This window comes from Lagopus muta, chromosome 6, assembly GCF_023343835.1.
Source record: "Lagopus muta isolate bLagMut1 chromosome 6, bLagMut1 primary, whole genome shotgun sequence".
Classification (NCBI taxonomy): Eukaryota; Metazoa; Chordata; class Aves; order Galliformes; family Phasianidae; genus Lagopus; species Lagopus muta.
In genome coordinates this window covers 19,387,642-19,413,310 of record NC_064438.1, presented here as the reverse complement: position 1 = coordinate 19,413,310, position 25,669 = coordinate 19,387,642, and the positions used below count along the sequence as shown (strand labels likewise).

General features: G+C 36.8%; 2 protein-coding genes across 2 annotated transcripts in view; one reads left to right on the top strand and one right to left on the bottom strand.

The window, feature by feature from the left end:
- Positions 1-6,032: 6,032 nt before the first annotated feature.
- The window catches only part of RAG2 (recombination activating 2), a 44,515-nt gene continuing 24,878 nt past the window's right edge, over positions 6,033-25,669 (top strand). The window contains exon 1 of the mRNA XM_048947720.1: positions 6,033-6,133. The gene's annotated coding sequence lies outside the window, so the exon portion shown is untranslated. The remainder of the gene's footprint in view (positions 6,134-25,669) is intronic.
- The window catches only part of LOC125694460 (intraflagellar transport associated protein), a 41,835-nt gene continuing 22,292 nt past the window's right edge, over positions 6,127-25,669 (bottom strand). Inside the window, exons 3-6 of the mRNA XM_048947725.1 lie at positions 24,795-24,949; positions 22,338-22,383; positions 15,536-15,666; positions 6,127-9,130 (exon numbers count right to left, since the gene is read on the bottom strand). Of these exons, the coding sequence (XP_048803682.1) occupies positions 9,026-9,130; positions 15,536-15,666; positions 22,338-22,383; positions 24,795-24,949 (437 nt within the window). The 3' untranslated portion in view covers positions 6,127-9,025. The remainder of the gene's footprint in view (positions 9,131-15,535; positions 15,667-22,337; positions 22,384-24,794; positions 24,950-25,669) is intronic.

The window sequence follows — 25,669 nt, the reverse complement described above, 5'->3', positions numbered from 1 at the left end:
ACCCACTTGTAGTAGTTTAGCACTGCAAGAAAATGACCATTATCAGTCAAATCAAGATATTTCCTAATATTAATTTCATTTCAAAATTATAATGTAACAACATTAATGACAAAGGAACATATTATTTATAAAAAATGTTTCTCATTGAATTTTGAACACTTGAATTAATAGTATCATTTAAAAATCTTATTCTCAGCAAACAACAAATGCAACTATTTTTGGCTAAGAGCTTGAGATAAACATTGATTCTAAAAAGAAGCTCATGCATTCAATGCTGCTACAAATTCACTATCAGTAGCTCATAGTTAAACAGCAGTTTGAGGACCACCTGTCAGTACAGGATGCAGAGAATCACTTCCACTTCTAATTTCAGTCTAGGACCAGCAGAAATTAGATGTGAAGCCTGAATATCCCCAAGCAGGGGCTGTTAGGGCTCAGGTGCCTGGTTCAGCCCCCACTGTGGGTACAAGAGACTGAAATGTAGCTCAAATTTCTCCAAAATTTTGACCAGAGGAAACATTTCAGACTCTTCACTGAAACTGGCTTTTTGTTTACTCCACTGAGCTTCTCATATATATGAATGGCCCTAATAGCTTCTATGTCACATGCTCTGCAATGAACAGATAATGGCGTCAACCCAGCAAGAGCATGACTCACTAAGCAAGCAATATCCATTTTCAACAGGGCAAAAATATCAGTGGAGACCCACTTAATTGTTCCATGATACAATTTAGCACTGCTATAGCATGTATTAAATTAATTAAAAGGCTTTCCTTCCCGTCAAAGGTATAATCAAGGCAATTTGCTTCCAAACATAATCAAGAAACTATGCAAGGAAAGCTTAGTAATATGAGCTATTTTTTCATGTGGAAAGTTAATTGATTTTCTATCATTTTTCCCCTCTGGGATTCAAATGAAGCTTTACAAAAGTTGTTGTCCTCTTATGTGTAATTGGTCCACTTGAACTTCAGAAGGTTACTTGAAACTAGGGCAGCAAAGTGTTTTTTTTTAACCCCATTTTGTAAGAGATTGTATCAACTATCATTCATAGGAAAAAAAAAGAAAAAAAAAGAAAAAGACTAGAGGCCACAGAAAATTCCAAAGTGCTTTAAAACAATTAACACTTAAAACAGACAAACTTCACTATGAAGTAGCAATTTCCTCTCTTAATATTGTGATGTCGATTTTTGTTTTCTCAGTGCTGGGCCCTAGAAGTAGAATTCTATCTGGAAAATAAAGGTTATGGAAGGTAAACTGAAAAGCAAAACTGAACACTCAGTTAAACCAACAAGTAGTAAATAGTCTATTTATTAAATAGTCTAGGCATTGATAGTCTGCTCTAGGCATCCCTTTGGGAAGGCCTACACGAGGCCACAGAAAGAGTCCCTATGTTGGGCGTGTTGGTTGACAGAGCTGTGATGGGACAAATCAAGAGAAATTTATAGTGATCATAAGACAGAATATTTTGGAGTTCATTGAACTGAGTTTTGGTCCAAACTATTTCAACCAGTAGCACCTCCCTGATTTGGGTAACAAATAAATCACAAAAATATGGGAAATGCAAACTGAAGTCAATATATCCCCATTCAAATTGACAAGAGGCCAACTAAAGGCATTTCAATGGCCTCTTCAGCTCTTGGCAAGCAGAAGGTTCCCCACTCCTGCTGAAAAATGTGGCAATGCTATATCCTGTTCTCTATGTATTATGTGATATTGATTGCAATATAGTGTAGCAGTTAAGATTTATAAGGGCAAGAAGAATAAAGAGTAAAAAAAGCATGCTCTGCGAATATTAAGTTGATGGCATTTTTGGATTCCAGAAAAAGCTTAGCCTTGTATATTCCAAAATAAGATCAAGAGTGATGTCATTTACTTAGGCAGAGAGCTTAAAGCTGAGACACAATGTCATCAGATAGAGCTACATGCAGATACAGGTTTTCTCAAAACACTGATGTGGTTCTGATCCAAAATTCTGCCTCAAGTTTGCTTCTAAATGAAGCTTTTTTAAAAGCAGGGGAGAAAAGCCAATTCTGTTATTCTGTTATCTTACTGTGCAATTTTAATGTAACTAAGTTGTTCAGAACAGCAAAATATTTGAATAATATATCTTTTCCCATTTGCACAAACGCTGGCAGTGACGCATAACAAATTGACAGTCCAGGCTGCGTACAAATCAAGAGCTTGTAGAGATGCTCTGGAACTCAAACAGTCAGACTGAACCTGCATCAATATATCGAAGCAGTCTTTTTCAATTATAAGAACTGAAATCCCAAGTCTTAACAAGTAAAACTGAAATCCCAAGTCTTAACAAGTGAAATTCTTTTAGACACCAGCCATTCATTCTCACATATACCAAGCCTTAGAGGGAAAATATTAATCAAATCCAGTTGCTGTCTGATGCAGACTATACCATAGTATAGTCTCCAATATTTTTTCAGATGTTTTTTAATTGCCCTTAGCAAATGAGCTCCACCAATTTCAGAATTACTTCCCAAATTTAGTAGGCATCAATTTCAGCAATCCTCCTAAACCTAACATCATTTCATTTTATTTCGTTCTTGATTTCATCACTTCTGTTTAGAGCACTCCAAGGTATTTTTTTTCACTATTATCTTTGAAGGTTGACCTTGACCTGTTGGTTCTGGGGCAGCAAGTGAAAAGTATCAAAAGAACAAAATGAAATTTTGAGAATTATAGGAGAATAAGCAATACCAGATAAACATTTATTCAAACATTTGTGATCAGGACTGAATACTTCCAACTGGGAAATGCCCTCAGCTGCAAGCACCTTGTAAAATACAGCCTGAGTGATACTATTACTCTTGGAATAATAACCATCTGAATTTGGATGCCTGATTCACCAATATATTCATAAATCTGGGTTTGGGTGTCTGAAAAAGAGTGTTATTCAGCCAACTCTTCTGATAACCAGGATTCTCATACTAATATTGCAAAAGAATGAAAAGCAAGACGTGAAATGTCACATTCACAGGCAATATTTGCCTGTTCAGACAACCTCTCTTCCCATCAGCTCTCTTCTCCCTGCTTTCAGCAGGAAGATATCCACTGAGCCATTATTTTTCTTTTTACAGTTTATGTTATTAATGTTCGTGCATGGCAAATAAATCTGCAGAATTCAAGAAGTGTTTCACAACCCCAAACAAAGAGCCTTAAACAGATCACAGTTCTGCTGCAGAAAATGCTACTCAGCTTGTGCTAGCTGTCAATATTTTTGACAGTCTGGATTTTGAAATATGTTAGTTAACAGAATCCTTGGTGGGCAGAGGAACTGACTTGCAGGCAGCTGACTTAAACAAAGGCAATTTGGAATTAAATTCTCATTCAGTAAGCTGGCTGACCATCATTTGTATTTTACTGATTGTTTGTTTTTGAAAGCTTTGCAAATGCTAAGACAGTGTGTGAAATGCTAACGGTGCTTTGATGTTTCCTGGCCCAAGCACCAGCCTTCCATCTTTTTTACAGTGAAATTTTATCCAACAGGAAAGTAGCTCATTGGATTAATGTAGTATCTTGTCAAGTGCGGGGAAGCCAGTTGTAAATCTTGTGGAGGAAAGACAAAATAAAGAATAAGGAAGAGAGGATGAAAAAAAATGTATTTCAACATTTCTTCCTCAAAGAACAAATATATAAAATTCAGCAAATCCAAGCAGCAGAGTTAACACTTCCAAGTAATGGGCAAAATTTGTCCTCTAGCAAAGTTATTCTGAGGAGCATTAGCAACATAATAAATGAAGCCTTTTTCCAAGAATTATGCATATCGTAATGCATATTACAAGGCTTTATACAAATGCACAGAAAAGCAGATGGGTTCAAGAAAGCTTACTGAAAGTGAGGTCTACTTGCTGCAAGTACACACCTGCACTCCAGAAACAGTGCTGCCCCGATACTCAACCACAGCAGCCACAAAAGAACGAATTCTGTAGTAACATATGACATAATGAGGCTAAAGCCTTAATTTATGGTGTTAGAATTGCCACAAAATACACTGAAGAATCCCACACATTTTTTAATCTCATTTTAATTGCTCAAGAGATAGCTGTTGTAAATCCACATGAATTACCGAACGACTACACTCATTTCTCAATTGTGCATTGAAAGGTTCTCAAGAATTTTATCAAGCCAACAAAATATTTTAGTATAGATCACTCTCCTGAAAAATATCTTTCTCCATTTAATTCTACTCTTTAGAATACTATTATCTCCCTGTATAATGCAGTAATTCTAATGGTGTTCTCAGGTTCTTTTCATACAGGCAGGTCCCCAACTGCTTTGGGGTTTTTGTTTGTAGTCCAAACAGATGCTAAATGGTTGCTTGAGGAATGTTTGGTTAGAGATTTTTAAAGTAAAGTATCTATTTGCTCAAAGCTTGGGGATATTCAGATCAGGGAGGGCTTTGAATATACAGAGAGAGTTACTACAGCCCGGAATTCAGAGTGAAGTTAGATTTAGGGAGTTTGTTCAGATCTATCTTTGCTTATTATTTTGAAGCATGTTTATGTGGATAGATGTTCTGAACTAGACACCACAGAGCACATAAAATTACAGATTGTTAATCAGGGGAATTTTATTATCTGTCCTCTTTGGAAGTGCTGTAAATGAGACAAATATTTCTGCATTTTCATAAGGCATTAAAATTGATTTCCATTTTAACTGTTGGGCACTGCAATTGCAAATAAACTAGCCTGTCTATACAAATGACAGTGCTTTCTAATACTTGCTTTTCTTCTTGCAAACTTCTCATAAACAAGCAGTAAAATGATCTCTGTTCTAACTCCGTGGCTTTTCACAGCTTGTACACCTGCACCACTGGCTTACAGTACCTTGCCAGCAAAATACAATGCATCACTTCCAACTGCCAGCAGTCACAAACTCAGTGTTCTCATCACCTTTCAAAGAGCCCTTAATGCTCAGTCTTTCAAGGTGAACTTAATCAGTACCATTTCAACCAAGAGAAAACTGTCGGCTCCGTTTTCCCAGGGGGATTGGCAAACATAGCACCTGGGAGTGCCCAGGAGGAGTGTGGGGAGGACCTGTCCCTCCCAGCACAGTCCAGGACACATGCTGCACCTCAGACCCACCTGCACCAACTGACACCTTGCCACAAGAAAGCACACCGCAGTGGGAATGCCCTGAGCTAGTGTAAGCACTCAGCTCTGCGGTGCAGGGAACTGGAGGCCAGTGAGATCCCTTGCTGGGGGTTTCCTCACTGGGGGTGGCCTGAGAGAGCCCCAGCTGAGCTGCAGCCTGCGGAGAAGGGCTGTGAGACATCTCAGCGCAGCCACAGCAAGCAAACAGGGCTAACGAACCCCTGCCTCAGCCTTCCCAGTCACTGCCTTCCTATTTCCCAAGGTAGTGCTTACACTCCTGAGTAAAACCAAGGGTAGGGAAGAACGGGATACAAATCAGCCTGCTATCCAAGTGTCCCATTGATACTGTGTGGCCACTGAACCACATCATGACATGCATGAAGTCACTGAATAATTAGGAATTTGAAGTTAGTGTTTTCCCACATATGGAGAGAATCCTCCTTTATATAAAATACATGTTTTCACAAAGGACAGCAGACCATTTTAAAACAAGTTTGAGATAAAGCTAAGTCCATTTCTACTCCTCACCAAGATGCACAGGGCAAAAAATTTCAAAGGAAGTGGGATTGCTTAGTAGTTACATATATAATCAAGTTTCACTATTTGAACATGACTTGAAAATGTATCTGATGTTTTTATCAACGCAAAAACAATGTTCTAAGCACACACCACTAGAGAAATGCCACAATGACTTGCGTAAAATTAGTAACCAAACAATTTAAAATATTTTTTTTTACATTTAGTTTGCATTGTCTCTTTGAATATTTTCTCATAAAGATAATTGTCTGTATATATTGCCTTGCATCGAGTAGAGTGAAATCAGCAATTGATTTGGTTTTGTATTCTTTCAGCTAAGAAAGCTGTAAATACCAGGATCCTGCCTGCTACATGAACACAAATGGCCTCAGTGGAACCCTGCCAGTTTACAGCAGCAGAAAATCAAGGCCAGAGGATCAAAGAGTCTTTTCCATAAGAGCAGGGATTTGTTTCCATGCCACCTTCTTCAAAAGGTTCTGAATTATCTGGTGAGTACTCTCCATACTGAAATTATTTTCTTTCAGTGGCACTGTGTGTATATACAAGTGTATATAATGATACCTTTGTGCATTAACAGAAATATATTTAGAACCATAATGATGTCTGAATCAGATAGATCTGTCTGCAGCTCTTCTCACTTCCTCAATTTTTATCTTATGCTTTCAAAGCCATTATCTCATCAAATAATTACTTTTCCCTTTACACCCACAAGAAGCAATTCAGAGCATTAATAACTATGCTTGGACCATTACCATCTGAGGAAACAACCCTTCAGAATTCTGACCCAGTGAAAGTAGTACTAACTTCTCATAAAACTCAGAGTTCGTCCTCATGACTCAGGATCAATCAAGACTGAAGTAGGAAGCAGTCTTTCTGGTAACATCTCAATAAGCAAAAAGTTCACAGCTGATCAGGTCACTGGCTGAGATAGGTGCATATTTCTGCTGCATCTCAGACATCAGTGAAATCATGAATACAGAGGGATTAGAAAGTTCCATCACACAGCCTTTATTTCCTATGAATTCACCCAACATCAGAGATTTTACACTTCTTTCACTGAGTTAGAAAGCCAGACCCACTCCCTACTGCAATCATCACAAAGCTGACTCCAGGAAGCACACACTTTCCTTTTCTATTGTGAGTTTTTACCCTTAATGCTTTTCGAAAATTGGAAAAGTGTTTAGAAGAACCATAAACAGGAAAGGAGGATGTACCTTACCATGCTGAATACCTAAAATAATAAAGAGGAAAAATACATATTATTCAGATTACAAAACACCACAGAAATATAGATACAAATCCAGGTAACTAACTCCATGTATATGTATAAAATCTAAAATGCAAATCAAGTACATTTTTTAAAATGATGATTTGGTAATGGAGAAAAGGAAAATAGGCCTTCTCTGTGAAGGATAGTCAGTTAAAAGTTACAAGCCAAAAACAACCATCAGTATGTCCAATAAAGCCAATATGTCACACTTGGAAAAGGTAGCCTACATTGGCTAATCTCCACTGTGGTGGAGATTATCATATCTGTCTCTGCTAACAAAGAGCAAAAAAGAGCAAAAAGTAATGTAAATTTAAGTAAATTATCCTAATTTCTCTGCTTAGGATGAATGTTACCAGAGTTCCCATTTTGTTGGGGATTCTGCAGCAAAGTGTTTCTTTATATCTAATGGAACCATATAATGAGTATACTGAATGACACTTATTGAGCTTAATAGGCACTCTGAACATTTGGTAAGAGAATCATCTGCCTGCAAGAGGAGGAACTGAATGGCTGAATGTCTCCCTCATGTACAGAAAAAATTGTTAATGAAATGAATAGGAAATGCACTTAGTTTCCAGAGCTGATTTGGCCTGAAGATCATTATGAACTCCTGGATAAGTCATCACTGACTATAGTGACAATAGGACTCCAACTTTTCTAGAAATATATATGTAAAGAGTGCCAAATTCATCATCAGTCATTTTGTGAACTCACAAAAGCCCAGCTTTAAATGACAGACTGTACAGAGCTTTCTTAAATTAAAGATTCTTTACTGTATATTTACAATAAGTACCTATGTTAAGGAAGTGGCATTCCCTGATTCTCTGTTGATGCCCTCAAAGGCTGACCTTGCTAATTTTGTAGAGCAGCTTTCTATTTCCTCCTCCTGGATTTACTCTTGGACTTCTTCCAGAATTTATTTCTCATTCATCCCATTCTTTGTCCTTAGAAATTTCTGACAAAGGAGCAAAACAGTCTTGTATTCTATCAATCTCCAGAGCTTGCTGAATTTCAGTGATGCTGAGTATAAACCATAAGCTGGTACCCAAAATCATCTCAGAAACAAAAAAAAAGTTAAATCTGACAGCCTCTCAACACCAATTTCTTTAATGGATTAAATCACTATGTTTCTTTCTGTCTGGGTGGATTTTTGTAGCACTAGAAGTTTAACTGTCAGTAGTTACACAACAGCAATTTTGATCAACTCTCTCAAAAGAGTTTACGGTAACCTGGCATATTTATGTCTCAGAAGAACTAAAGCAACTCAGAAGAAAGAAAAATATACCCCCAAATTTATTCACTGGTATAACTCCACATCTTAAAATCTTGCAGTGACAGAGAAAGAGTCTACAGACCAACATGTCAGCTGCAAAAAGTTCCTTCAGCTCTACATTACAGGAAGAAATAAGCAAAGACAGCTTTAGGACTAGCTTTAGGCTAGTCAGTACCAAATATAAGCGAGAGTAGCCATGCCTGCTATTCTGAATCACACCAGCTTGTTTATGTTTCATGGAGCAATTTTTCCAGCATGCCTAAAGGCTATGTGGGCTTTAATGCAGTCAGGGATTTTACTTTATTATTTTTTTATTTAACAAATGGGAATTCACAGCTCTCGTTTGAGACATCTTCCAGCTGCTTCGTACCACATCAAAAACAACAAAGAAGCTGAGCAACAGTGAGGCCACTGATCTATGCAAAACTCCCTTTGGATTTAGGGACTGACAGAGACCTTCTTAGTCAACCTGAATACCTAAGCAAATCAATGCACAAAATATAAAAAGATGGTAAACATTCCTCACTGCTGAAGGGCTACTATACAAGTGGCTTTGAGCAAGCACCACCTTCCTATTCTGTGTTTTCATTCAGACTAAGACTAGGAGGCGTAGAGAAAGCCAACCTCAGGCTCCAAGGCACCTTGATGGAACAAAGAAAATCCTGAGGATGTCATTTACTGTCCACGCAGACAAAAAGCATTTAGTAAGGGTACAAGAAGTAAGATTTATTCTCCAGAATGCTATTTCATCAACATTGCACAAAATGCCATTCAGAGTGCATCTGATTCAGTCTTCAGCTCCTGCTGGACTTTACATCTCTCCTCTTCAGACAATTCTTACATGGGCATCAGCTCAGCTTCAGAGAACTTAGAGGTCAGTGCCACATTGTCATAATCAAATTCTTCATCAAGTGAGAATGGTTGAACATCATCTCCCAGTAGCTGTAATGAACAAAACAGACACATAAATGATATCGCTGCAAGTAATGATAAGGAAGCTCAAAATATAAACTTCTAATTAATATTTAATTAAACTATTTTTCTGACTCCAGCACTCTCAGCTGATTAAGCTGTTTTTAAGTAAAAGAATAAATTCAATTATTCAATTTGACCTAATTTAAGCCATTTAATGTGCCCCATTTGTACTGTTCTGTATCTGAATGAATATCATTAGCTAATTTTGCTTGAGGCAAGGAATCTGAAAACCTCTGCACACATCTATTACAATTCTGCCACTTGTAGAGACAGAGCTGTGGGGATATGGGCAAGTTATGTACAGACATGTTAAATTTCAAAGGCAGATTCCATACCCTTAAAATTTGGGCTAGTATCACACAACACCTCAGTGCACATTCATCTGATGCTAACATAAAATGATGCCCAGAACACAGTTTTGGCAAAGAAAAGGCCTGGAATATGCAAAATGACACAATCAATGTTCATTCTCTAATAATTTTCACCATGTCAGACATACGCAATTGGTTGGTTTGGATTTCTTGTATGATGAACATAGAGCCTTACTGCACTTGCCAATATTTTCTCTGTTGACATATTGTTCAGCATTTCTGTATTGCTTCTCACTGAAATACCTGAGAATAAACTCTCTGCCTATAAAATAAAATAATGAAAACAAATAACTACAGCATGCCGCATGCTGAAAAGGAACTGCAGGGAGCCACAGCACAAAAGGTTTATAGTAACCAGTTACATAAAATGAATTCCAGAAGTACGCAGGAGACACATCCTCACTGCCCAAACTGTACAGGAATATTCCTTATCCTTTTAGAAGTTAATATAAAGTATCTAGAAATTTCAACCATGACAGATGACTTATCTCCTCAAGGGCTCTGTGTTTCAAAGTCTGATGTACTTCAGTAACAAATCAGCAAAACATCTGTTTTAAAAGCAACTTGTTTTTAAACACTTGATGAATCCCCTCTGAAGCTAGTAACTACTTAAGTACACAGTAATAAGTAATGCTTCCTATTTATAGCCTTAGAAACTACAACAGCTACAAAAAGCACAATAACACTACTTGATAGAGCAAATAGCTACAAAACAACGTTTCAACATAGTCACCACTATTAGCTGTGCATGTTTGCCAGTAATAAACAAGAACCTGCATGCTGAGCTCAAAATCTGCACCAGCAGAGGTGACCCAGCGTCAGTGTCACCAGTGCTGAAACACCACCCACTGTGCTCACATCCACTGTTTGGTCTCCACAAGTGTTCAGCAAGTATCAGAGAAAGTCAGTGAGTGCCATTTTTCCTGCACAGAGAAATTCACTGACACACTTTTGCTTCATATGCATTTCCATGTCAGACACCATTTTATGTGACTGCCCCTCTGCTGCCATCTGTCAAACACAGCAACAGCATGTAGTGCGATACTGGTGGGAAGGTTCAGTCTCTACTGCCATACCACCAACAACCATCTCTAGTTTCTCATGCCAATGTAATAAAGTAGGAGGCGTTACTTTCAGAGCAGCCCATGTATTTGAAGTTATGAATAGTCTTACTTGTTTTGCTGAATGCAAGGAAGAACATTCAGCATCTTATGGTCACCAGTCAATTTAGAAGACACAGTATCACACACAATTTCTGTCAACGTTCTGTCAGAAGCTGCAGTGACACACTTCATACCATTTAATAAATCATAGAAGCAGCACTAGGATTCCTCTCCAGTGGCAGGGCACCCCACAGACACAGCAGTGAATATCCTTGTAAAGGATGCCTTATTAAGTAAACTTTAAAATTGTCTGACTGACCAAGAAATATTTTTCCAGTTTTCTATAATTTTATTGATCATCTACATTGTTCCATGGACCTGGCTTATATTGGCTTCAAGGACACTGGAGCACATAAATCAGACCCACAGACATTGGCATTAATAAATAAGAGAATTTTGTAAATAGTTTTTACAGAAAGGTATTCATTTTGCATGCAGACATTTTCTTTCTTATGTCCACAGACTAACTCAGGCAAACCATCATTAACTTCTATAAACAGCACATGAAATAAATGTTTATATAAGACAAAGCCTGCAAACAAGCACTCTTTCCTGTTAGGGATAGACCTTGTTAAGGTCAACTCCTTGACCTTCTCACCACATTTATGTCCAGTTTCTATTCTTCCGCAGGCAAAGCTTTCCAAAATTCTGTATTGTTAAGGGTACCAGGAGCTGGCTAATGACTGGTAACAGCAATTACATTTCATTAGCACTCATCTTTCCTTTGAGGAAATACAAAACATTTCTAAAATATGATGTAATATGCAAACAATTTTTTCTGTTAGTTTCGTTGTAACAATATTTTTTACCACGTCAATTTACCACGTTAATTACCAAGGTAATTAAGCTCAGAATAGTTCAAGTTACAGTACACCCTCACAGGGATTCTACAAGAACAAATCTCTCCTTTCTCTGCTAACGTAGTTACAGAAACCATACAATCATTCACTGTGCCCTTGTGTTGAACTTTGTATCAATCCAATAACTTTTCATGCAAATGTAGATAAATACTGGAAAAACTTGTTTAAAAAAACTTAAACCCAAAATGCTACATGGAGATGGACGCCAAAGTAAAATATATTTGATTTCACTGCTACCAATTTTTTTGTTACACATTCATTGCACATTGAAAAGTTTATTCACATTACGTATTTATCAGTGTGCTTCATCTCTCAAACAAGTTCTCAGAGCAGTAAGGATTCTTTTTTTCTGCTTCTTCCAAGAAGGTATTCACTTCAGCCTTCTACACAGATAAGTAGAATAAAATTTTTATACTGCAATCTGCAATTTTGATCTGTTTCAAAAGGAAGACATTTTACAACAGAACACAAAATCCTCTGAGCTGATCAAGTTATTATCATGTTATTTTTGCCTAAGGTGCTGAGAGAAATATATGAATTTCAGGTCTCTAATTTAACCTCTAATTGAAAACTTTTTGAAAGCTTTCTGGGAATAGAATTCTACTCTATTAGAAAGCTGCCAGTTTGTTAAGATTGCTCCCTTGATTTACTCTCTGAAGAAAATAATTTTCATTTACAGTTCCCGCATGTTCAAATTAATGCTCATATTAATAACTGAAGTATTTTACTGCAGGTTGCTTTACAAAGTAATTTTGTAAATAAAATACCTTAAAATGAGACTTTCAGAAGCCCATTAATAACTGGCAACTCAGTCATTGTTATTAATCTGTGTGGAGTTAAAGTTAACTCAACAGTTTGTCCCTGTCCTTCCAAATACCTGTATTTTTGTGTAATTACTCCTAAAATCCACTTGCTGAAATTATGTAAAGGATGCACATACACTCACTGGTGTTTTCATTGTATGCTCAAAGGAAAACTTACTAAGCCAATAACAATGAAAAAAAAAAGATGGCGGGGGTGGGAAGAAGGTATATATGCCATTATCTCATAGAAACTTAGTATGTACTGAAGGATTTAGGGCAACACCAAAAAAGTCTTGAGTTAGGGCACTGGACAATACATCACGGTCCATTTTCCACTACTGCTTCATCATCCCAGACAACTTGCTCAATCTCTGTCTTTACTGGCCTCTAAAATGATACAACTCTTCCATCTTCTTTCACTTAGTCAATCCTGTCTTAATATTCTTTCTCAGTCTTGAGGCCTATCAGTAAAATCTCAAATCACAGGAAGTCAGTGGGACCTGCACTTCAGGTTTTAGATGCTGTCATTACACAGATAAAATGATAAAAAGAGGCACAGTAAATACTTTTTTGAATGGCCAAAATACTCTTGAAATTCTTAAACTAAATGCTAACAGTGGAGAACAGAAAGGTTGAATTCATCTTTCCTAATCTCAGCCATAGAGGAGTTAAATTTCTAGGTTAAAGTAGCCAACAAAGAACCAGCCTGACAGTCAGCCTCTGATATCAAACAGATATATTACATCTTAGGACAAATACTGACAGCAAGTGGGATAAATCACTTTCTGGATGTGCTCATCTCTTCCTCCTGATGACAGCACTAAATTGGGCTAAAAGCAGAGCTCAAGTTAGGTGAGATGAATCCTACTTTGAATGCATGTGAACAGCGAGAGCATGAAAAATATGCATTCAACTGAAGTCAAATATAGGCAAATGGAAGATAAGAACAAATAAAAACCTAGATATTAATACATAGAGTTAATTTAAAAATATGAAATAGATATACTATATAGAGATAAAGGAGAGAAAAAATATCGGGGCAGAGGAAGTAAATGTTCTGTCTAATGTACTTCAATCATGGAGTGAATGTGGTTTCTGCTACTTCACTTTGGATTGGTCTGTGTTGTTGAGCTGCATATAATAAAGTTTGAGAATATACGTGTATGAAATATATTGAATATATAACACATTTCTAAAACCAGCAAAATTGCTGGCCAGTACAAATAATTTCTTGTGTCACTCACTAAGCTGTTCTTTAGTAATTAGCCAAATTCTATGCTGGCTTTTAACAGAACTTCTCTTTGTACACAAAACTTTCCCTAGCAATAAATTCCACTGAAGTCCCTCACAAATAGGTCCACAGCAAAGAAATTCTCCTCCTACATTGAAATAAGATTGTTTATTTTTCATAGGAAATGGCTTTCCATTATATCCTGTGAAAACCAAATAGGAAACCACATTCTGTTGCCTTTCCCTAGCAGAGTTGCTTTGTTGGACAGAGAACAGTCATTTCAAAATGTTGCCAGGGTAAATCTTTCTTCTTAAGCAGTCCTGTCATAAAGCAAAGCAAGACTTAATTTTCACAGCAATGACAATTTAAGGCACTGAGGGATTTTAAAATAGACCTGTTCAGTCTTGACAGTTCTAAAAATCAGGCCACATTTCTGATACTTAAGTGAAGGCACTAAAATACACATAATCTAGGGAAAATGCTGCCTTCATTTTGAGAATTGTGTTGTCCAGTACCAACTGAACACTTGTGAAAAAGAAGCATTAATGTAATAATACTCTATTTCCCTTTCAAAATCCACCTTTTTTCTGAAATTGAAGTGAATGCTGCATGCAGTGGAATCTTCAGTTACTTTTCATGAACTATGTTACACTCACATACAATCATTTATGAATACTGCAACAACCCCCCTTCTTTGATTTTACACAGAAGTTATCAAATGAGTAAACTATAAAACCTCATACTAAGGGTTTTTGTGTGCCAATGGATATTTCTTTAGGCAAAAAACTGTGAATTACATCAGTCCTTAGGGAAAAGTGCAAATATTTTTATTCACAGAGTGGAATGCACTAGAGCTGGAAAGGTCATTTTAGAACATTATTACTTTCTCCCAAAGCAGACCTGTTCCTTACAGTGAACAGTTTATTGCAAAGAACCAAACACAATTCAACTCATGAAAGGAGGCACTATGCACACCACCATAACATCAATCCTTCACTGGTCACATATCATTATGGCTTATGGTTTAAACCTCATAGGATATCAATAAAAATATGATATCAAAACTGCCCCATTTTAGCCAGAAGCTAACTTCAGCTTCTATTACCACAATCAGGCAAGGGAGAAGAGCTATGGAAAAAAATTTTCAATAGAAACATCCCCAAAAGCTAATGCTCACAATGACTGTTTGGATAGGAAGCTAAATGACTTAGAATAAGCCTGTGAGCAATCCACACCTTCTGTTCTACTTTGAAAAGGTCTGAAATTCTGAAGGAAAATGGCAATTCTAAATTAAAGCACGTATTGATTGTGTCTGATTAAAAGACTGAGATTCCATAAAACAAAGCTGTCCACACCCATCATAGACAATACAAATCCTCAGCAGCATTATACAGCATCATACTACCACTTATTCCCAAAAGAATAAATCCCAATTCTGATCACAGTATATTCTAAAACCATTTTTATTTTCAGTGTCACACTGAAGTGATCATTCACTACCTCTTTGCTGCAAAAAAATGGTTCCTATATTCAGCTCAGTGAGAACTGAATATTATTTTAAGATCATGTGATCACTGGAATATTAAATGGCACATCACTCTTTGTAAGTTCCCATTTGTTATAAGGTCAGAAAGTGCAAGAGTTTACTTGAATATTTTTTTAGTTAAACCAATTAAATATTAAAAAGCCCACATACATTTTGGAGCCTTGAAGTCTACCTTTTGAAAATACAAGATAATATAATAACAAAACAACATTTTTGTATTCAATCATTTATCCCAATTCTTAATGTGTCTAAGAACATGTTTTTAATTCAAAAATTAATAATATTATTTTTTTAACTCACAGAAGCTTCTCACAATCTCTCTGTCCTTGTGGAAATAACATTGTAAGCCAAGAGGTTGGGAAAAAAAAGAAAAAAGAAATAAAAATATGGCCTCATACCTCTTCTGCTTTCTTGTCCAGTGGCTCTTGAACTGAGGAGATTTTGAGCTTCTGCTGAAAAGACTTTTCTAAAGGAAGTGGAGAGCAAGTCCCTATCTCTTCCACCTCTCCTGGAAGAACAAATGACCCTGCTGAATAAAAAATAATGGACGTTAGCCTTCCATTTTATGTGTAAGTTTAGCAAAATCACGTGTAAAATCTCATACTGCTAAAATGCAGACACAGGTTTTTTAGTTGTAAGTGTAGAATACTGACTGTTGCATAATGTTAGGCAGTTACCTTGAGAACAGATCCGTGCAATCCTAACCTAAAATCTAGATAATAAAGTATACTATACTAAGGAAAAATCAAAGTTAAATAGATGGTTAGCTCTTCTTTCTTGAGAACACAGCATAGAAATTCTGCAGCTAGACATGCCCAAACTCAGAGAAAATTTGGTATTAGATTTATGTGTTTCATAAAGAGGAAGGAAAATCCTGAGCAGACTTACAAGTAACAGATTGAATTCTACTCTTGCTATTGATTAGCTGGGCAGTTTATTTCAATTCTCTTTTCCTAGAGTTTCACCATCTCTACATTGGGCATAAGGAATCTTTACAAGTATCTGTCTTAGTATTAATCTCCTGAGGTGTTAAGTAAGCAATACCTGATAGAAGTAATAATATTTCCCATTATGATGCCAGTTGACTCTTGTCCAAGGATATTTAATGGATGTTTGCCCATCCCTGAACTTTCCAATGAGAGGCATTTAAGAGGAATTACACGTATCTGGAACACACAACCTTTCTATGCTGGCAGCATTTGGACCACAGTTCACAAGTCTACAGACTTTCTGAATCACTTCTCCATTCCACACTTAAGGAAAATGTTCGTACTAGGAATGGTGGGTTTGATTTCTGTGACAGCTCAGAATGATATGCCTTTGGTTTACAAGTATCTTTTAACATCAACCAATCTCAACTCTGCTACAGCGCAGATGCATCCATCTTGTCTCCATAATGCTTTCATATGAAGAAACTTAAGGAAACCATATGTCTTGCAATTTAGTTGAAGGATTATGTAAATCAATCTACTCTTTTTTCTGCCTGGTGCACAAATTTCTTTACAGCTTCATAACAGATATTTGTAGCCTATTTTTCTCTTGAAATCTCAGAAACTTTCAAAGTGTTGTTCAAATGTTAATTAATGGAACCAATAAGAGGGTAGGTAGATGCAGAGTGAAAAGGAAGAAGTGGCTGTTTATCTCTACCTGTATGCTTTCATCAGAGCATAGTGGTTACAGACCTCTTATCTTCCTGTAAAGCCACATTTGAAAATAATGATTTCCTAGCTAGGCATTCTTGAAAGTTACATAATGAAATTCTTCATTTATTTTTTCTTCTAGCATCTCTATATTTTTTCAAAGCCAGCAGGACTATCCACTTTGGACTTGTAAAGTAGAACATTCTTTAATAAAGAGCTGAATCTATTCCCTCTGGTATCTCATTCCCAGACTTATGTGTTTTGCTTCATGATTCACAAATAAGTGGTTTTCAATTTTCACCTCTACTCTCTTGGCTGCTTATACCTATCTCCAGTCATCTATGTGCTTTCAGTCCTTGTCCTCAGTATAGTATCTGATCTTATTCTTCATCAGTTATATGAGAAAGCTTTCTGAAAATGCACTATGGCTTCACACATACTCTGGAACTACTTTTTTCATTCTTTCATAACCAGTGTCAAAATTATTTGTAGGACAGAAGTGAGATGTGAATGCTTATTTAAAGGCAATGGCAACTTCTGCTATTGTTTCAAACTTGCACCCCAAATATATACCCTCCCTGAAGAGAGGAAAGCCTGGACACCAAGAGGTTTATATCACCTCCTGAGGTAACGTCCATTATTTTAGTACTAAGAGCAGCTTTTTCCTCACAACAGACCAATCTGTGGAGAGAAGATGAAGAAGAAACATTTATGTAACTGCCTGGCAGTGGCTCAAGAAGACATCTCTTAAAAATTGGGACAACAGAAGGAAATTTATTTTTGCTTTTAGCAAGAAGTGCTTGTCATACTCAGAATGTCAATTCCAATTTTTTAAGGCTCGTTAGTAATGCAAACAGTGTTTCAAATTTCCTTCAATCACCCCGTAAGAATGTGGTAATCAACCTTTGTTTGCCAGTAGACATGCCAGAAATGAGCTTTGTCTCTCTATCCTGGCTGCATGACAGCATATGCAAGTCTAATCGGTAAATGCTGCTTTCCCTGATAATGTTTAATCAAGAAACTCCTTCAGAGAGAAAAATTAGAGAGTTTTGACAGTACTCCTTCTCAATGGGAGCTCCCAAAGGAACTGTAGGCTATTGTAAGTTCTAGCCAGTACCTCACAGCTGATTTAGGTTGCTGTTACAGCACTAGTGGATGATGATCCTAATTAAGCTGCTAATTATGTTCTGTATGGAGGTGATTAATTAGCAACAGGAATGCTATGGATATTGCCAATGGCACTGTATATAGAGATAATTGAGAAGGCAGTGATATCAAAAATATGAGAAGACACTGAAGAATCATCTTCTTGGATAATATGGCAGTGCACTTCTACAATTTTGCTCAAGTCCAGTGAAGTTTAGCAGAACAGATTTGGAAGCTGAGAAAATCTTCTTTAGCTCTTTTACTCCACGTGACAGGCTCAGAGAAAGTGATTACTAACTAAATTTGCAAAGACCACTAAATTGCTTTTTTTTTAGATTCAGTTTGTACCACTGATGTTAATTATAAGTATAGGAAAAAAAAAAATCTGTTGGCAGAAAACTGATCTGAACCCTCAGGAATGAACAAGTATGCAGTTATCTATCTTTACTGAGCCAAGTGATGCACAGCTATAGATAGGCCACTGCAGGCTTTACCACTTTTGACACTACATTTGGCAAAAATTCTGTTGATGGGAAGCTGAAGAGGAAAGTAGTGCTAACAAAAAAAAAAAAAAACCTTAAAAGCTAAATTTTGGCTCCTCTCATTCTCAGGCTTCAGGCTGTTAGCCCCAAAGAGCTGTCTAGTGTGAAGTCATCCTGAGGCAGTGTTAAGTGGGTTGCAGAGAGTAGAGGAGATAAAAAGAAACAGATTCGTAGGTTGGGTAGCCCAATACTTTAAAAAAAAAACGTCCACAGAACTCTGAATCCTGTTCCTGAAGATGATTTTTTTTTTTTCAAAATATAAATGGGAAGGCATAGATTATGGAAAATAAAATATTGCTAAATATTGCATAGAGAACTGTTAAGTTAAATAATCAGTCATTCAGGTTCTCCTTATTTTCTTTGGGGCAGCAGAAAATGTGGACCATGAAAAGACAAGTATGCTGCATCTCAGCATTCTAAGCCCAATCTGTGTATCCTTACTCACACATTTAATCAGCTCTTTTTTAATATACTCCTGTATTTAAAGAAGGCTATACTCAAGGTCCCTAGACATGCTTCTCACATATTTAGCATTTTGTATAAATACTATCTACTATTATTACCCAAGTATCCTTTGAGCCCTACAGCAAGTGATTTGTCACCCATTCTGGAAAGGAATTTTGTTGCCAAAACACAGGTACTAGGCATTCTCCATCTGTCCTTGGAGAAAGCCTCATTATTTCTATTGTTGCCTTAAGCTACTTACAGATTAAATTCAATGAGAAAAAGCAATTAAGCAGTCCACCATACGCATGCTGTCACTACGCTATGGTTTAAAGCTATGGTTTAGGGCAGCAATTTTCCTTTGCCAATTCTGGTTTGCTGAGCCAAAGATTCACAATGAAAAAGTACTGCCTTGCTTTCAGGCTTGCAGCCCAGCGCTGTCTAATGAAAACAGCTACAGTGAATTTGCATACTGACTAAATCTATGGGCTGCTTCTCTCATTAGAAGCAGCTGTGTTCACACTGTAAAAGATACCGGACTTAGTAAAATAATAAACAAAATAAAGCAGAATGATTCATAGAATCACAGAATGGTTTGAGTTGGAAGGGACCTTTAAGACCATGTAGTTCCAGCCCCCTGCTGCAGGCAGGGACACCTCCCTCTAGACCAGGTTGCTCACAGCCCCTCCACCCTGGCCTTGAATGCTTCCAGGGAGGGGGCATCCATAACCTCTCTGGGCAACCTGTGCCAGAGTCTCACCACCCTCACAGAGTAGAGAGGGAGAGCCACCTCCCTCAGCCTGCTGGTCATGCTTCTCTTGATGCAACCCGGATACAGTTGACCTTCTGGGCTGCAAGCACAAAGTGATTCTCACAGAACATCTTCCAGAAGGCAGCCGGCTGTTTTAACATGTATTTTCTACCATGCTTTTCACACCTTCAGCCTTGAGCCACTTCTACGTAAGTGTGAATATTTATTGCATTAATGTGCAATTGCTAACTCAGCTAAATTATCTGCCCTTAAAGTTAAATGAAGTACAGAGATGCTGAACAGTTGCCAATATCAAGCAGAGATAAAAGCTTGCTGTAATTATATTAGCAAGGTATATTTTTCATTGGGTGTCCTGGCTTGTTCTGCCAGTATGAACTCATTTGTCTGACACAGGGGTGGCAGCATTTAAAGAGATCAGCAACAGAATGCCTTTCAAATTTGATTCACACTTTGCCTTACTTATAAATTAATTAGAGCCCTTTACAATCAATCCTTTATTAAAGTGGCCATTAGTGATATTTTATATTCATTAAGGTAAACAAGAGTAGCGATACCATTTTATATTTTATTTTGCACATTGTTGCTAGAAATAGAAATATTTATATTTCTAGAAATATCTATATTTCTATTTCTAGAAATGAAATTATTAATCTCTCTTCATGAAGAAATGTGGATTTTAATGTATAAGAGAACAATCTAGCTATGAGGCCTATTTTCTGCATGATGACTTAGGAGTGAAGGGGTTCTTTTTGTAGTTTTGTTGTGGGTTTATTTTTGACTTGAACAACCATCCTCCATTGAAGCCTTGGGCAAGAACAAGGCTATGCATTTCTGAGTTTGGTTGCTGTTTACTTTCCTTACAGAGCAGAGACAGAATAATTAGCTTCTGACTGTGCAGTATTGCAATGTTATAAAATATAATCTAAATACTTCATGTCATTAGTCGGCACTCTTGATTGCTTAGGAGTTGATGCAGCCACTTTCTGCAGCAAAGCAGTTTGTGCAGTGAGGGCTATCTTGTGGGAGGAGTTGAGGAGAGCAAATATTGAAATCAATCAAATGTCAAGTAGAAAAAAAACAAACTAGTAGTTAGCATAGTGATAATCTACAGTAGTGGTGGCATAATAGTTTTTATTATTGTTTATGGTTACCATTAAAAGCCATAACTGAAAAACTTTCCCAAGTTAGCTTGCATGAAGCTATATTCAGACAGCACAAGCAGATGATCATTTCTGTAATTTTCATCTTGTTCAAATGCAGCATGTTTTAATAGGAGGTTTCTAAATGTATGTGATTAGCATTTACTCTTGCACACTGAAAGGCCTGTGGACAGACAATGTCTGCAATGGTCCAGAAAGTGGACCCCAAGTTCTGTCAGTTCTTTTTCATCACTGCCCAGCTTGTACTGTTGAGCTTATTTCTCATCTTCCAGTTTGTGGCTTCTTTTGAACTAGAGATATCTGATGATACTTCTCCTAAACTAGATATAGACCAGTCTTATTTCATTAGTGAAATGTAAATTAAGGCTTCCACCAGTGAGTCCCAGTTTTAATAGATATTATGATAATTGAAGATAAACACAGAACAATGAGAACAATGTCCTAAAAGGGGGGAAAACTGAGAAGAACAATGCACAGAAAAGAACTTTTCCATTTCTGTACCTGACACAGGACAGCAATCTCACTCTGCCCTTTCTACTATGCCCAGTTCAAAGAAAGATTGTTATAAAACTGACTTAGGCTGGTTTATTGTTTTCTTGTGAGTTACAACCAAGCTCTAAATATTCATCAATTCCAAGCCCGTAAGCCCTCTGACTTCATAAGTACTCTGCACATACAGAAAGGACTAATCAAATAGTTAATGGATTAGACAGACTAATTAAACAGTAACAACTAAGGACCAAAGTCTGCTCTGTCACAGCTTCTTCCAGTGACTTTATGCAAAACTCTTAAACTGTATGGCTTGGTTTCTTTGTGCAGTCACAAGTATAGATGAGGAAAATCACCAGAGGGTGTTCCATTTTGGTAGAAACAAAGACCGCACAAGTACCTGTAATAGACAAACAACTGCAGGCACAATATTTCTATATACTTTTCAGTGGCAGGAGAGTTGAATTTTTTATACTCATAATGGAGAAATTCAAAACAATTCAAAATGCTCATAGTTTGAATGCTCAAAGAAGTTCACCATGTATTAAAGATAATTCTTATTCATTTTAAGCCCAGGATGAAATCACTGTAATGAGTAGGGAAAACATTTTCATTAAATATTTCCACTTCATAGGATTCTCTTTTAGCACCCAATTTACTTTGTGGGTTACACTTTCTAATTAAAATAATTTCTATACAAAACAGAGGAAGAGAAAAATGAGAAAGTTGCCACAAAAAGTTGAAAAACCTTGAAAAAAAATCAGTGCCTAACAGGTAACTTAATATCTCATCTTAGAGTGTGGACATAAATTCATCAGTCTGGGGCATACAGGCAATTGGGAAAATTTTCTAGCAATAGAAGAATGGAGGAAAAATAAAATTTTTAAGAGATAAACTGTTCTGCTAAACAATGTTTCAGAGTCACTAAAAAGAATAAAACGTAATATCTGTACACATGGATCCAAAGACAGAATCAGATTGTGAATATGAAGATGGATAAAACGTACCATTGCATGGCTCTCCATCTATGTATGTTTCTAAGTAATGGTCCACCTGCAGTGAAAAAAAAAAAAATAATAAAGTGAAAAACAGATCAAATTCCATTCATTTCAGTACAAACTACATAAAAGCAGAAAAGCATTAAGTTGTCTTCTTTGTCATCTCAATTCTCCTCTGTATTTTTCCAAGAAAGAATATGATTTTTTTTTTTCAATGTAAAACACAAAGGAAAAACTTCTAAGTGTAGAAGGATTTCTGCACAGGATTGCTGCTGCAGCTGTTGCATACCAACTACAGCAAAAGAAGCTCAAGCTGAAGAGCAACCTTTTCAAAATCTTGGTAGGAAGATGGAGAAGTCAAATATTTTCAAAGAAAAAAAAGCTACTCTGTGGATTTGCAAAGGCACAACACATGACACAGGCACAGCTTAAACTGTAAACTTCATCTTTCTATATTTGATATTAATATTGAACTGAATGGAAAATGAAAAAGCTAAGGATTGTGTAAATTTTAATACTTCAGCTGGAACGTATCACTACTGCTTTTATCAGGCTAATATCTGCTGAAAACAGTCCACACTATAGAACAAGTATCACAAGAGTTGCTTCATATTCAAGGCAGCACTCTGAATAGATGCAAATATGAGAGTCAAAGAGCTTTCCCAGCCCATCTGTAAATAGTGTTACAACAAAGGATTTATTTACTATACTCAATAGAGCCTTCTGTGTATCTGTGCAGTAATCAGGGATGCTCTTTGATCATTTTTTACAAACTGATTTGGCACTATTGTGTTACACAACCTTTATATTTTAATAGCACATGCTCATTAACACTTGGAAAAGAAATGTGGAGGATGATGATCTCATTCTTCTTTCCCATAGATGTGAAAGAAATACACTGACAAACTGCAAGTGCTTTGTTTATACATAAAGCAAAATTCAGTGACGTTCAACTCATAATCTCCACTTTGAAGAAAATCAAAGGAAACCTCACCTGAGCTCTTTCAGATAGACTGAGGCCATTTCCATCAGAGTCACCAGATTTCCAGCTCTCATTTATGACCGTTTGTAGATAGACATGCAGAAATATGCATGAAACAGAACCAAAGCAATAGTCCAGCTCATTTACACCCCTACTGATTTACACACACAGATTCTTGACAGTGATTAAAAATTGCATAAACTGAATGCTGTGCTGCTGCAAATAGAATGCATGTAGGTAATCCTTTGAAATTCTACATGGAACCAGACTGATTTAGTATAAGTAATCACACTATGCCAAAAAAGCAACATTTGGAATAGAAATATTGTTTACAAATGCAGTTCTTTCCCTTCTTTCCTCACAGGAAGTTTAAAGGCTACTGTGCCCAACTTAATGTATTAAAGACTCCTCCCATTACAATTCTAGCAGCTTTTCTGATACATTCTACTACTACTGTATTTGTTTCTAAAACTGTTCATGTGACAAAAATGTGGCGTCATGGTTGAAACTATTTTTTCTGTAGCAACAAAGACCAGTATTAAGATCTTCCTTAACATAAAGGCTAATGGAAGCTGCACGTCGCTCTACAGGGTGGAAAAACAATTAAGTGGCTAAAGCAAGAGACCCAAAGGCCATCTATACCAATGAAGCATCCATACTCTTCATAAGATCAGTGGCAAAAAGATTTTTGTCATTTTTGTTATACAATCAGCTGATAGAATGTGACTGTTTTAAAAGCCTTGCTTGATTCTACCTCAAAGGCATGTGTTAGTAGGGAGAAAAATGACAGCTTTTTCTCTTTGACTGAGGCCCAGCAGTGCCATCACTTGAAGCCATTGAAGCGTGTTGCTGTGTGTATTGCACAAAACGACCTGCTACTTCATTTGTAATAAGAAGCTTAATGAATCTATTACAGGCAAGATTGGAGCTTTATTTTTTGTTATTCATGCAGGAGGGTACAAGTTCTTAAGAAGTAGATTCAGATTTTCATCTTGCTCTCTCCAGATGATGTATGTGGTTTTCCTTTCCCTGCACATTCCTAATCTCATAGGTTTCCAAAGATTAAAAAGACTTCTGGCCTGCCTAATATTTACTTTAGGCAGCTGAAGCAACAGGATGCTGTATTTTTTAAAATCCTCAAGCAAAGTAAATGTGTGCATGCTGGTATTCACACACTCAAGTCTTTTTCCCAAACCCTACCATTAACTGCAGTTTTGAGTGAAAGCCTAACAATGGTCTTTGTGGGGCTCCTTATTTATTAGTCAGATTAGGACAGCTTTGCAGTAGAGAAAATGCCGCTGTCAAATGTGATCCCTGCAGGTGCCTCTGTAAGCATTACACACTTGGGTAGTGTTTTAAATATTTGCCTTAGATGGGATAATACCATCAGCATCTAACATTTAGACAGTATACCCTTCTTTTTTACTTCTTTTAATCTTTTTGAAACTGATGCTTGTCCACACAGACAAATGTTAACTTATTACCTTGTTCTCATTTGGAGTCTGTGGTAGGACAGACATGAGCTTTTCCTTGCTTCTTTCAGGGAAACCATCCTGTTTATTTCCATTTGAGATGTCAGAATCAGAAAATGATCTTCTTAAGGATTTTTTACATCCTTGAATCATCTTCATCTCTTCTTCTGCAAGGAGAATCATATTACATCAGATACTATAATGGCACCATCCAAGATAAAGAAAAACATATGAATTTCGCTAGATATTATACTGACTATTCAAATATTCACTTCTCGTCTTATGCTCAGAATTTCCATGTGTATGATATACATCTACTTTGCAATCTTTATCATAAAGCTAAATATGCAGCTTGAACTCCTAGCACATAAAGTATGACCTATTCCTTGATACGGAAAAATTCACTGTTGAAAAAGTTTACAGTATATAAAAAACTTTACATACCTTCACATACCTGATAGGTTACCAAGAACAGAAAAATGCTCTGAATTGTATTGAGTGCTGTAATAATCCGGTCCAAAAATTCTTGTATTTCATACCACAGTATCTTGGTATCACCCTGTTTACACTGATGAATAGCCCAAACACATGCTCCTGCATGTGAACACCACAACCACTAGAGCAAACATCCATGTTGTCTGGTATAGAAGTCAGCCTTGGCAATTCATTTGCCAGAGCTGGTAGTGACACCAGTTGTGCGTCTGCCCAGGTCCAACATCTGCAAAGCTCTCAGGTTTCCACATCACCACTGCCAGACCCTCCACCAGACCAAGACTATGTGATGAGATACAGTGACAGGTCCTATACGATATTATCACTTTAAAGTTACTAGTTTGTAGACAGATGACAGCACGCAATTTGCCACCAGGAAGAGAGAGCCCCAGATC